This window comes from Lissotriton helveticus, chromosome 7, assembly GCF_964261635.1.
Source record: "Lissotriton helveticus chromosome 7, aLisHel1.1, whole genome shotgun sequence".
In the NCBI taxonomy this organism is placed as follows: Eukaryota; Metazoa; Chordata; class Amphibia; order Caudata; family Salamandridae; genus Lissotriton; species Lissotriton helveticus.
The window spans coordinates 799,591,781-799,605,640 of NC_136068.1; the positions used below are offsets into that span (position 1 = coordinate 799,591,781).

General features: G+C 41.5%; 1 protein-coding gene across 1 annotated transcript in view; it reads right to left on the reverse strand.

Annotated features, from left to right (window-relative positions):
- The window catches only part of TGFBI (transforming growth factor beta induced), a 281,071-nt gene that overhangs the window by 224,813 nt on the left and 42,398 nt on the right, over positions 1–13,860 (reverse strand). The window contains exon 2 of the mRNA XM_078653226.1: positions 12,971–13,069. Coding sequence (XP_078509352.1) covers positions 12,971–13,069 — 99 coding nt within the window. The remainder of the gene's footprint in view (positions 1–12,970; positions 13,070–13,860) is intronic.

Here is a 13,860-nt window from a genome sequence, read left to right on the forward strand (position 1 = left end):
CAACCCAAAGAACAGGTTAAGAATCTGGGTATTTGGATGGACTCAAAACTATCTTTTGAGCATCACACTAGACGTGTAGCTGGTACTTGCTTCGGCATTCTCCGTTGTCTGAGAAAGACACTCGACCTGCTCCCAGTGTCAGCAAGAAGGTCCCTGGTCCATGCCCTGGTGACTTCCCGGCTGGACTACGGGAATGCCTTATATCTGGGAGCTAACGTGAGATGTATTCAACGTCTGCAAGGTATCCAAAATGCTGCTGCACGCCTAGTGTTATCATTGCCTAAAAGATCTTCCACCAAAAAGGCATTGGGGACGCTCCACTGGCTTCCAATTAAAGAGCGTGTCCAGTTTAAAATCCTGTGTATAGGCCATCGGATCGCCCATGGTAAGGGCCCAAGTTTCCTTAGGAACTTGCTAACATTGTACAACCCAACTAGGCCCCTCCGGTCAGAGGGTACTGGGCTAATGTGTATCCCGAAGACCTACAGGGCCAGGATGGGCGGCAGATCCTTCCGTCTTCTGGCAGCACGGAGTTGGAACACTCTTCCTCTGAGACTCCGGATGGAGCCGTCCGAAAAAATATTCCGTAAGGAACTTAAAACATATCTGTTCCCTAAATATTGAACTGCTTTTTCCTGGCTGTATTAGGGATCTCTCTGACCACTTTTAGCGCGGGGACACACTGACTAGTGTAACCAGGCGCTTTACAAGCTCAGTTAATAATAATAAAGTACAACCACACAATACTTCGAGTAGGTGCTCCACCTTAAATCTGATGTAAACAATGTTGGAATGTACTTAGGCAATGTCTATGGATAATCAGGTTACCATTTTTATAAACGTGTGTTCTATCTAAGCATGATGTGATAAATTCAATGTGAGATGCACAGATCTGCATTGAGACATACTCATTTTGTGACTCTGAACAAAATGTACATGTTCAAGAATAAATACTGTAAAATCCAACGCTTGGGAACACAAATGTATGTGGTGCACACTTGAGGTTTTGCATATTGTGACCACTGGTTAGAGGTGGAAGGGCCACTGATGGCCTGGCCCATCCTCAAGTCACAGCCGGATGAATTGTTCAAGCTCAGCTTGAGGACCTGTGGGCACCAGAGCCCAAAATGAGCCGAGCCTTCATGTCGCTTAGCCTGCTCCCCTGCCGACGCTCTTCCCTCATCGCAGACACTTGCCCATTCAAAAACTACCAGCTTAAGAGAATGTGTACTTACTACATTGCTATAACCCAGAGCACAAATAAAGTGTGCTAAAACTGTAAACTCAGCCAAAGCCTTGTAAGAAAAATCCCTCCACTGTTGTACTTTTCTAACTTGCTGGTCATGGAGCCCTTTCCAATTTCCAACCATAACCAAAGAGAACATTTTATATTTCTGTGACGTGACCTGTGCAAATGTTGATGATGGCACTGCCAGCTTTTACCACAACACCCATCTCAAGGTCTTGCCTAAAAGTTGAATACAAGATAATTCCAGGTGTATGTTTTGGTGATTGATAGTAAGGTTAAAACTGACAAATCTTAAATGCTATTTCATCTTATGAGAACTACAAAATTAATAATCGTTAATCAAAATGAAGCAAAAAGGTCTGTATTTATTAAGCAGATTCAGGTTCAGTGGTTAAGGGTTTGTAACTTTTAGTACGTTCTATAATGACAAGCCCATTATCACATACCATTGTTACAGTGTAGAAGCTGATTATTCTTTTTGTAACTTTTAGTACGTTCTATAATGACAAGCCCATTATCACATACCATTGTTACAGTGTAGAAGCTGATTATTCTTTACACAACATAAAAACTGATTATGACAACAAAACTCTGATGTTTACCGTGTACAAGTTTAGATAAACAACACTGAAAATGAGAACAGTTGAAGTTCCAGCACCGTATAAGTGGGCTTGGATTTGCAGAAATAGCAGGATTATAAAAAATAATGGATTTAACATGTTTAGTCGTAGTGAAAAAGGATTGATGAAATTTATCATTTTTATTGCCTATTTATTTATTTATTCATTTATTTAAAAGATTTTATATAGCGCTACTGGACCCAAGAGTATCAGAGCGCTTTACAAGGATGGTGAACATTATGAGATAAAATTAACAATTAAGCGAAAAAGAGTTACAGTATGATAATGCATTCAACATGGCTAAGGGGGCAAAGAAACAGAGAGATAAAATTAAGTGGAAAATGAATATTAAAAGTTAGGAGAGAGAGAGGGGTGAAGAGAGGGGAGTGAGAGAATGAAGGGATTGAGAGGGGGTGGGAAGAGGAGTGGACAAGGGAAGAGAAAGGAGTGAACATGGTCAGAGTCAGTAACATTAGATATCCCAATACTTGTTGAGAAGAAGTACTTTGAGTTCCTTTTTGAAGAGTTGGGTAAGAGGGGTTGCAGCGAAGATCCTTAGGGAGAGAGTTCCAAATTGTGGGAGCATTACCAGAGAACGCACGGGATTGGGTCTTTTGACATTTGAGTTTGGGTGTGATCAAGACAAGCGAGTTTGTGCTCCTCAGGGACCTGGAGCAACCTGCTTTGTGTAGTTTTGTTGTAAGGTAAGAAGGGGTGTTTTGCTGAAGAGCTTTGTGAGTGATGCAGGCAATCTTGTAGGTGGATCTTCCTTCTATTGGGAGCCCATTGAGATTTTTGAGGACGGGGGAGATGTGATCAAATTTTTTACAATCGGATTTTTTACAATCAGAGATGAGTCTCGCAGCTAGATTGAGGACAGATTTCATCGGTGCAAGAAGGATTTTAGGGGTGCCAGCCAAAGTGGCGTTGCCATAGCCAATCCTGGAAAGGACAAGCGATTGGACAACAAGTTTGAAATCGTCTGCTGGAATAAATGGTTTAAGATTTCTTGAGGTGGAGAAGGGTGAAAAGCGCAATTTTGGATGCATTTTTAATGTGGGGGATGAAATTTAGATTCTGGTCGATACTGATGCCTAGGGGTTTGACAGAATTAGAGGTGGAGAGTGTGCAGTTAAGAGCTTTGATGTCATTTATCCAGAGTTGAATTGGAAGGGGGTTGTTTTTGGGGGAGAAAAGGATGATTTCAGTTTTATTCGGGTTCAGTTTGAGATGGTTCCGATGGAACCAGGTTTGAATTCTGGTCAAGGTCTCATTGAGGTGGAGAATGTCTTTGTGGGTTTTGATCTTGTAATATAATTGGGTGTCATCGGCATAGAGGTGGTAATACATTGCAATGCACCACAATAAAATGAATGTGGTGCAAAATATTTAGGCAATGTGTTGTATGACTTGTGCTTGACATTATTAGGGTCATAATTAGAGTTGAACATTTTTGTGTAATAATCAATGACAATGTTACAATTATTTCCATATGTGATCTGTTTAATTTATTTCATTATGCTTGAACTTAATTATGAGTTTATTTCACTGAATAAGAAATGCTAACTTTTAAATGCATTGAATTGCCTTTTTCCTTAGGCTCTATTATTCCATAGCCTTGTATAATGGACCTTTGTTAGGCTTCCTTAAATGTTGCTTTATCTGTTCTGTGTATGCACCATCTTTAATCTTGAAATGAAATGACTTTATTGTTTGGTCAATTAAAACCATAACGATGTTACACATAAAACTTTCTCTTATGTGAAATAAAAACATAGCTACATGTAACCATCACAACTTAGTTATTACATAAGCGTGAAATCTAAAATTACTCTTCAGCATTGTGCAATGTTTTAGTTTGTGTTATCAGTTGTAGCAAAATATTTGTAAAGCTAATTTGTGACACTTTAAAAACTTTAGAAGCTCACAGTTCAATTGTGGGTCCAATGGGTTGAGACACTGGGTGATGGTGGCCCTACATGTCCTGATTTTTCTCTTTTAAAAATCTGGCCACAATAAGGTGACTTGTGCTATTTGAAAATGTGCACAGATGTAAATCAGATTAATAAAACCCGCTTTTGTTTGTCCACAAAATCTACATGTTGTTGGACCATTGTATTTCTAACTTTTGTCCCACTGGTCTCGTGTTTTGGTGGCTTGGAGGACTTTGTGTAGTATTTGTTGTATGATGATTTTTTATCTGTTTCAACTTCTTTCCAAAGTGATTCGCTGACTTGTAAGTGTTCTGGATTAAGTTTTTCTTTGTACCAACTTTTTACAGTTGAGTACATCCTTCCTTCCAATTTGTTAATTAGTCCAAAATCTAGCCGTACTTGTGCTCGGGATGCTCTTTTTGGCAACTGGGGGGTTTGTTTATAGATGGTGACTAGCAATTTATTTAAAAGTGTGGAGTCTTTATCAAGGTGAGTGTCACTATCATAGGATAGTGTTGGCAGGAGCCTTGCAGCCATCACTACTAATAGAGGTTTAAAAGATGAACATTATAATTTTTTTGCTAAGACGCTGAAGGCAAAAGTTAACGCACCAGTTCCTCTGAGCTTGTTGGTTGAATCTGTTGTCTAGTGCAACTCCTATGTATTTGTAGGTTGAAACCTACTCCAGCATCTTGTCAACCTTTAATCAACAAGACACTTTTTCAAATACATCAATGTATGTGTATCGGTGGGAATTCGACCTCTCAACTTAATCCATGAAGAGAAACAAAGTGCATAAGTTATTTGTTAACTAACCTGTGAGGTCGAAATGGACAGTCGTTTCTCATGAGCAAAATGGGAAAATATGTTGGAGTATCAATTTTGTACCTGGTGAATGGAAGAATGGTCACACGATGGTTAGATCATCTCATGGTGACATATGATGTCACCAATGGATGATTCCCTAGAAGGAGGGAGTACCATTACTCCATTCTCTTCAGCCTGCTTGCCAGAAAGTATTTACATGCCTGTTGGACTTGGCCGTTTATGCAAGGTCATCCCTGAACTTTTTGCCTTCCCCCTGGTATTTTTTCTGGAGTGCAGCCAGTATCCCTAAATCCATTGGGGATCATTCCAGGGTGGCTTTGAGAGCCTGAGGCCAAAGCTACTTGTACGAAATCTAAGGCTGCCGCCCGTCAGCTGGACAAACGCCGCAGGAGAGACAAGTGTTGCTGGGCAACTAGCGGGGCTGGAATTTATAGTCTTGTCTGGCCATGCCCCCAGAAGCCAGTGAGGATGCCGTGTCCACAGTTGCCCTTCAGCACACCAACAGCAGGCCAGAGGGAACTTAGTGAAGGGAAATGCTGAAAGGAAAGTTTTCTTGCAATCCGGCTGCCACACAGAACTGTCTTGCCCCGAGAGTCCAAAAGGAACGGGTAAGCTGCGAAAAAGCAGGAAGTCAGGCAAGTCTGCGCCTGACTGTGGGCAGCACCTCCCATGTGAAGGGAGTCCATGAGACCGGAAGCCAGGCAAAGGATGCCTGGTTGTGGGAGGAGTCCCGTGAGAGGGGTCGCGACGGGAGCCTCCTGAAGGCTCCATGCTTGGGAGGAAGTAGCGCTCCCCCTCTCCCAGCCCTAAATGGACAGAGAAGCCGCAGTGTAGTGACCACGGCCACTGAAAGGCCACACAGCAGCTTCTTGGGACTGGACTCGCTGAAGTGAGGGTGAGTCCGGCCACTGGGAGGAATTGCCTACATGTGGGAGACCCAGGGAGGTCTTCCCTCCCTCTAGGGCATTGCACACTATGTTGGTAGCAGGGCTGCCACCCTTCCCTGGGTATTACGTGCCTTGTTGCTGCTGCATTGGCAGCAAGGGGGCCAGTTTGGGGGCCTCTGGATCAAAAGGACATGCAGTAGGGAGAGCCCTCACTTTACATTGATGTGGAATTACGGGGCGAGCCCAGGACAAGGCCCTCGCTTAAAAGTGTACTGACTTGGGGACGGTATCCCTGTGGCAGGGGTGCTATTGGTTCCTGCTGTTGATGTGGGTATCATGTGTGCACCCTACCAGTGCTCCAATAGGACCTACTAATGATGGTGCCTTGGCGCCCCAATGTATTTGCATAATGTTTTAAGCGGAATAACCATGTATGCCGTGGTAGTGATGCACTGCACCACTGCTAATAGGTTTACCTAATATGCTGTGCTACGTGATGTTAGGTTGTTTATGTCCAAGAAGGGCTAATGTGAGGTGCACCGCAGCAGGTGTTACTGTGGGTACTTTGGTGCATTAAAGTTACTGATATGTGCATAATGTGTGCTATTAGAAACAGTCTCTACCAGTAGTTGTGCTAATGATTTGGTACACTTCTGCTAAGTAGGATATTTGCCTAATGCATTTGTGCTAAGTGCACTGTTATCAGTAGTTACTGGTTGGTTTTGCCAATTGTTAGTGTGATGGTTGTGACAATGGCCCAATTGGCCCTGTAGGTGTTATTAATCCCTGTAAAGTAATTCCTAGTGCCAGGTGGCACAGTGTATATATGTGATTGCGTTGTAATGTATTTTATTAGTAATACAAAGGCTATTTTTTTCACATAACCTTGTGTGGAGTCTCTTTTGTGGTGTGCCTAGTGTGTCACTAGTATGAGTGTTGGGCAATCGTTTCACACATTGCCTCTGGGATAAGCCCGACTGCTCTGTCAAGCTATTCATACACCAAGACCTGATTTCTGAGGCGTCTAATTTCCAAACACTGCCTCTAAAACATATGTAAATTACTGTAGTTTTCTACTTTACATCCACTCCTTTTTTCCTTTTCTTTATAAGGTAGTTACATCACGTTTTTCGCCTCTTATTAAAACATATTTTTTCAACATATTTTTCAACTGACAGTCCACCAACAGGTAAACACTGAAGTCTTTTCAAAAGGACTCCGTGTATATTCAATCCCACAGTGATATCCTGAAAAAGCAGGAAAACGTAGTATATATTTGTGAAAAAAGAAAGAAAAATGTGAGAAAACAAAATGACCCCTCACGTGCTCACCACCAACGGGTTCACTGGTAGGTACTCACCCTATCATCATCGGTGGTCATTTTGTTCAAAAGAAAAAAGTGTCCAAATGAAACTTAGAAAAACTTAGGTGCAGTGAAGTGCATAGATCACATCACACGTTGTGACCAAATGTGATTAAAATTGACACACGCACTCCTGTCGCAATCACTTTATTATTTACTGAGTGTGTGTTGTCAAATTAAAATAAGCAGGTTGCTATTCATGCATACCATTCCCAACACCAATATGTTTCTTTACCACAGTGATTTTTGGCAAATTCTTCGCGGCCAGACACTTCGCCAAAGCACCAGTGTTGGACAGACTGTTATGGTAGACTGTCAATTGTAAAAAACAAACAACACACATATCACCTTACGTCACTTTCCTTGCTGCTAATCTCAAAAAAAGTAGGCTGTTGTGGATTAATATTAGTCATAATTACCCTCAAATAGCCTATGTCTTTTGTACTAGCTTTTATAGATGAGGTCACATGGAAAAACTCCTCTTATGAGTCTTCCTGTAGGATTGACTATTTAATTTGATGTCAATCTAACACAGTGCTCGGAAGAGAATGGAACCATTTCAGGCAGTGACTTGCATATCTGGTTTTCATGTTTGTTCACATTGTAGTCTGAAAGTATTGCACCGCCTATTAGCATGTTTGCTCACCCTCCTCCTAAGCGCTGAAGTCTAATTCCGGCATGTGTCGCATACACCTTGAAACTCAAACGACCATCAGCACAGGCCCTTACCAGACTATTGCTTATTTCAAGCGCTTGTGCATAACATCAAATACTCTCGCGCACGACTGAAAAACCTCCCCCAGTCCTCCTTACCACCCGGGGTCTCATGGAGCTCTGTCAAGCTACCAAGGGGGTGAGCAGGAGTTATCTTTAGTGTGTAACTCACTTGCCCTCACTAGAGTGGTGGTTTCTGTCTGGCTTAGGTGCATGCCCTAGCCAAACAGAAATCCCATTTCTAACATTGCCCCTTGTTGTTTTTTCCCTTTGCTGATAAACTTACCTGCTGGATGCATTTGGAGCTGTCTGGTGAGAGACCAGGCCTGAACTTTCCTGATTATTGCTCCACTTCCCTTGTCCATACCCATGGACATTTCCCTAGTGCACTCTAACATGATCCTTTTCCCCATGCTAAGACAACTCTTCTGAACTATGCTCCTGCCTTTGTTGGTGGAAGGAATCTCTAACTGTAACCATGTTCTTATGGATTTGTTTATTTAGCAATAGGTTTACTTTGACTGAATGTGTGGTCTTATACTACGAGCAGTAAGACTCATGACAGACTTAATTTAAATGTTACTCATATGCATTGATTTTGGATTTTTAATACATTAACCAAATTATCTAAAATTGTATGAGTATTTGTGTCTTAATGTTCTCGCTGCAGAAACTGTACTTACAACTATCTGATTTCTAAATGCACAATAGAGGGAGTAATAGATGATTTTTAGAATATCAGGTTATTTTGCTCTTATTCTGTGGAAAAACAACACAGCTTCTGATTTGTATAATTCGTGTTAGATTGAATTTCTTTAAAGGGTTGGGTCTTCCACTTGGAATACTCTATGTCTATAGCATTGTACTTGGAGTAGTGTACTTAAACCTGATCTCTAATTTGTGAGTTGGCTACCTATTGATGGTCCTCATTGGGTGGCCAACAGTTCCAAACCCTGATTTTTCACCCCTCACTATGACACAGAAAGGTCCATCAGAGGGCCAATGACTTTGTGGGTGAAGTATTGAATCTGAGTAAAAAAGGGGGCCATTATGATGGTGGGCGGATCCGCCTGCCATCACATCACAATTTACCCCCCCCCCCCGCCATATTACTGTGGCGGGGGTACCGCGACAGTTGGAAAGTCCATCATCCACTTTTCTGCTGGTCGGCAATCATCACAATTGCTGGCTGGGTGGAAAAAGCCCACAATATGGCACCGTCATCCATATCATGATGACTGCAGTGGGAATGCCTTTCCATGGCGGAGACTCTGCCATGGAAAGGCATGAGGAAAATGACAACTGGGGGCCATTGGGGGCCCCCAGTGGGGCGTGGGGGGTGGGTGGCTGCACTGGGGGGTACCTTTGGTACCCCCTTCATTGCCATGCACAAGGTGGAAGGCACCGCGCCGTGTCTGTCACGTTGTGCATGTAAATGCACAACAAGCCTCTTTGGCATTGCGGCGGGTGCTGCTCACAGCACCGCCCACCACAATGTCAAAGATGCGCGATGCGACCACCTGGGTGGCAGTCACATCCTAATTGGCGGAGCGGGGCCGCCGCACCACTGGCAGCTGGACGTATGACTGAAGTCCGCCCGCCATCCTAATGGGGGCCTTAGTTAGTAAAAACAAACTGTATGGGCCCAGTGCTATAAGCCCCAAAAGAGCTTCCGCTGCAACATCTTCTAAATCTTGTGTATTAATGTTACTCTTACAATTCAATGAACACTTGGGAGTTGCAAAAATGCATATTTGATTTATAATACATTATAATTTTATATATATAATCCAGTATAAAACTGAATCGTCTCGATATTTTGATACTTTTGAAGAGCGACAAAGAAGAGTGCTTCATCTTTTCAAACTGAATGAAACTGGTCGAGATCCAAGCATGTGTTGTGAGACTTGACTAAACAGCACTATACGATTTGAGTCACACTTACGAAATATGATCACTCAGGGGAAAGGAATCTAAAAGATGAAAGATTAATGAACTTTGACAATGAATACCAATTTGGACTATTTTTGTGGCTTTTTTGAAGGTGAACCAGAATGCAGAAAGGTCTCCTTTATGCCCTAAAACACCACATCATTGTGGAAACAAGCAGTTTTGAAAGCATTTTATTTTGCTTTTGTTCAGGGACAGTGACTATTATACAGGAAATAGATGACTAGTTATAAAACCAAGTCTGCCTTATTCGAATATCTATTTGTTTAACATCTGTCATTCCAAGAAGCCAAGTGAGTCACAACCGGTCCAGTCATGAGGCTATCATACACAATGTCACGTCTACATCTGTGTCAACATGTTAAAAACAAAAACAAAATGCATAATACGGTTTTGTAGCAAGTCTTCTCTACAAAAGGTCACAACTGCAGAGTGGTGTTAAGTTAAGTCTGGTAAATGAGATGAAATAAAGCATAAAGAGTTAGAAAATTCACTGACATCTTGGGTTTCAAACAATCATAGCGTGCGCTATTGATTCCATCTTCTGCTTAGTGAGAGCTAATACCATGTCGTCCTTGACACACATAAGGATGAAAAAAAGATAGAAAAACGTTTCGCACAACTACTGACCCTAGAAAAAAAATGTAATCACATTTTAAAAAGGCAGTTGCAGGAATGTAAAGCAGCAACATAGCAGTAGCAAGATATTCCGCAAGTTATCCTTAAATAGGTTTGTGTCAGAATATGTTAGCAAAAAAATGGCTAGTCTGGTCGATTGGGCGTATATTTCCCAATATTAATTCCTAGGCACATATTATTTAGGACACAATATTTCTGTCAGGCCACATTCTGCTTATGATATTCTGATGCCAAACTGAGTAGATACAGTCATCCTTCCCTAGAGAGTTGAAACTTCCGGTTTGAGTATCAGAGTGAGTGTCTTTCAGTTCTTGGGGTGCATTCTGTATTCAATAATGGTGGATTTTCCCACAGCAGGGGCTCCCTGTAGGAAGTGACTTGCAGCCTTTGGCCTAACCTGTCTGACTATCATAAATGGAATTGTGTTTCAGTTGAAATGTGAAGTCAGTTTCTTCCAGTGGTTGGTTTGCAGGGTACTGTGTCGCAAATCTGAAGCTGTGCATCGACGAGAAGTTGAACGCCCCTGGCAAACGTGCAGTCATATTTTCATTTGCAAATGGAACCGGGTCTCGGAAGCGAGACTAAGTGCTACACTCACACTTCTCCACTAAAAGGGATGGGGTAAGGCTTTGAAATCTTTTATCCAAACTGGGTATGAAAAATGATTTTTATATCCGATGTGAATGTCTTTGTCACATAACATATTCTAAGTACTGGCACTATGCCTCCACCTATCCTCAATAGAACTTTTTGTTACGGATGTTTCTGTGTATTCTCTATTTTGTTATCCTTCCCAGTATTGTTCTCACTATATCCTGATGTCAATGATTTCCTATCTCTCTGACAATATGAAGACAGTCAGTCAGTCCGGTCTAGGCACAAACTGCCCGAAAATCGCACAAGCAAACTATTTCTCAGCAGTCTGTCGGCTACAGTGAAATGAATGAAAACTATTAACTTTTTAGGTTTTGCCTGCAGAGCCCTTGCATTTTGCTGGTAAATTCCATTGTTTTTAATATAAACTTACAAATGGATTACATCCCACCCCTCTTTCCTGGCTTTTCATTGGTTCCTGTGTTTGCCGCTTTATTTTCCTTCATGCAGCATATTTTCCTGCAGTTACCAACGCTTGTTCCTCATCTGCTTCTCTTATCAGTTTCCCGCAGTAGAAATACTGTTAACATCTGCTTTGGTGAAACAATTTTTTCATAAAGCTTTGCCTCCTCTTTCTGCTTTTCATCTTGCAGCAGATGTATATAGCACACCTTTTCACCCGGAGAGATTAAGTGATTTGCCTAGAACCACAGGATGTTGCTCAGCCGAGACTCGAACCTGGATCCCCAGCTCTTTGAGGCAGCAGTTCTGGCCACTACGCCTCATCCTCTCCACTCCTGTGACATTTGTAAGGGAGATGTTTTATCAATGCATGTCCCTAACTGTGTGTCTCAATCTTTTGGTACATCACACTTTTTGAAGAATTGAAAATGTAATTTGTTGTCTCCGTTTCCAATTTTTGAATTGTACTCTGCAGCTGTCCTTTCAAAGTCCATAACTGTATTACTACCAGTCCTTTACAAATACGAAAAACTATGCCACTTATCTAATATGGCACCTTTTCACGTTGCTTCAGTAATAAAAGTAGCCACGTTGAAACTTGCTCAACATTCCATTTGTAAGGGTCCCCATTTGTGGTTCACATGCATTCCAAGCATGTGCCCGCGGATCCGCTTTCTCTTTACTGTTGCCTCTTCCACCACCCAGAAGTGCTCATGTTACTTAAGAAGTAACTGGAGTATCCGCTAAACGTCCTGTCTTGGGAACTAGGAGGGGCCTCTGCTCAGCCTTTACGGACTTAAACCCTTTGCCTTCCTGTACCAGGTTTCATAGTAGTACCCAAACTCCAAGAGCCATAGGAGACATCATAAGGAAGACAACAGAACAGTAACAAATCTGGACAACTAAAAAAATAATAATAATAATAACAAAATTGAGCCATCTGACACAATTTTGATTCCTTGGGAAATTGCAGAAATAAAGCAGACCTTCTCAGGAAAATATTAGTATGTTCGGTTTGATGCTCATCACGAGCACAAAGTTTTACGTTTATTTCTCAAACTCGTGCTCATTAGGCATACCCTATTGGGCAGGAAAATAATGTTAATGATGTAAAACATTCTGGTGAAAAAGTGTTATGTATGGATAATTGAATCTTAATTTTCAAAAACGGTAATTATCTGTTCTTGATGCAGCATTACTTGGAAATTAATCTCTAAATTAGAAAGGCACGTCACATTATTAGCTCGATTTTTCCCCTTTTGATCTTACTTTGGCTCATCGCTCTGATGTTTGAAACACACTTTAATAAATATATGAATTCATTCAGAATAAATGGTGTGCAGTGAGCAATTATGGAGAAAGCTGTGCTTTTTCGAGTGGGATAGGTTGGAGGGAATTAATCTGAAGGCCTTTCAGACACATTAAATATCCAATTTGTCTGTAGTGAAGAAAATCAATTCATGAACACTGTGTTTGTGATTATTAATTATTAGGCTCGTTTTCGTAAAAATAGCTTTTCTGCTATTCACGTGTCAATGAATACTAAATAGATTGATTGTCGAAGCACAAGGGAGTTTGCTGCAACGTTTGTTTGTTTCAAAGGCTTATTTATGCATTTTAGAACATTTAATTTTATTACAAGCTAAATAATGTTTGTAAATCAAATTCCAGTGCTTCAGCTGTCAAGGTTTTGTGGGAAAAAAATTAGTACATGCACTGCCATTACTTACGTAGATTTCCCACATATTTTCCTTTGGTACCACTGTTTGCAGTTAGTATAGTACTGTTTGTTTGTTCCAATAAGTTTCTGCACAGCGCACACGTTAGGGCTGAGGAAAAGGAAAATAAGAGAAGGCAGGTAAGTATACCATTTTTGATAGTCAATAAATTCAAATATTGTCTATATTAATTGTCAGGACAAGCATTGCATATTTAATATTACACCAGTGACATAATGCACTTGAGTCTCAGCCCTTTATCACTTTACTTCAACAAAATTCACTTCCACTTCCCAACATCATCTGGACTGCATGTAAGATTAAAAAAAAGTGAAACTTGAACTGACCAAGCTAATAATACATTGAACTGGGAAAATTGTCTGTTCTGGACCCCATGTCCACACATACCAATATGTAAATTCAGGAGCGGCTCCTGCATTAGAGCGAAGGGGCGTCGCCTAACTAAATACTGCCCCCCCCCCAAAAAACAGAGCTGAAAAATGAAATGGTAATAAAGTTTATTTATTGCCATCTTATTTTTCAGCAACCTATCCTGAACAGAGTGTCAGGGCGGGGCCATTGCTGCTAAATCGCAGCAGCAAGCTCTACACTGAAGTTCAAAGTGTGCATGTCGCTTTTGTCGACTGTCTTGTAACGACCATCCAGACATGCACATTTTAAACCTCTAACCCAGCCGTCTAAGACAGCTGGGTTCTTAAGAGCATTAAGGGAGGCAGCTCCCTACAATCCTGGTGGTTCTCTCATTCTGGTTAACAGCACAAGAGCAGCACCAGGATTGGTTAGTGGAGTATCCTGGGTCCCACATTGGAGCCTCGAGGAGAGAAAACTGGAACACCCGCGCAAGGAGTAGGTCGTACGGCAGTTCTTATTATTTGTTTAGA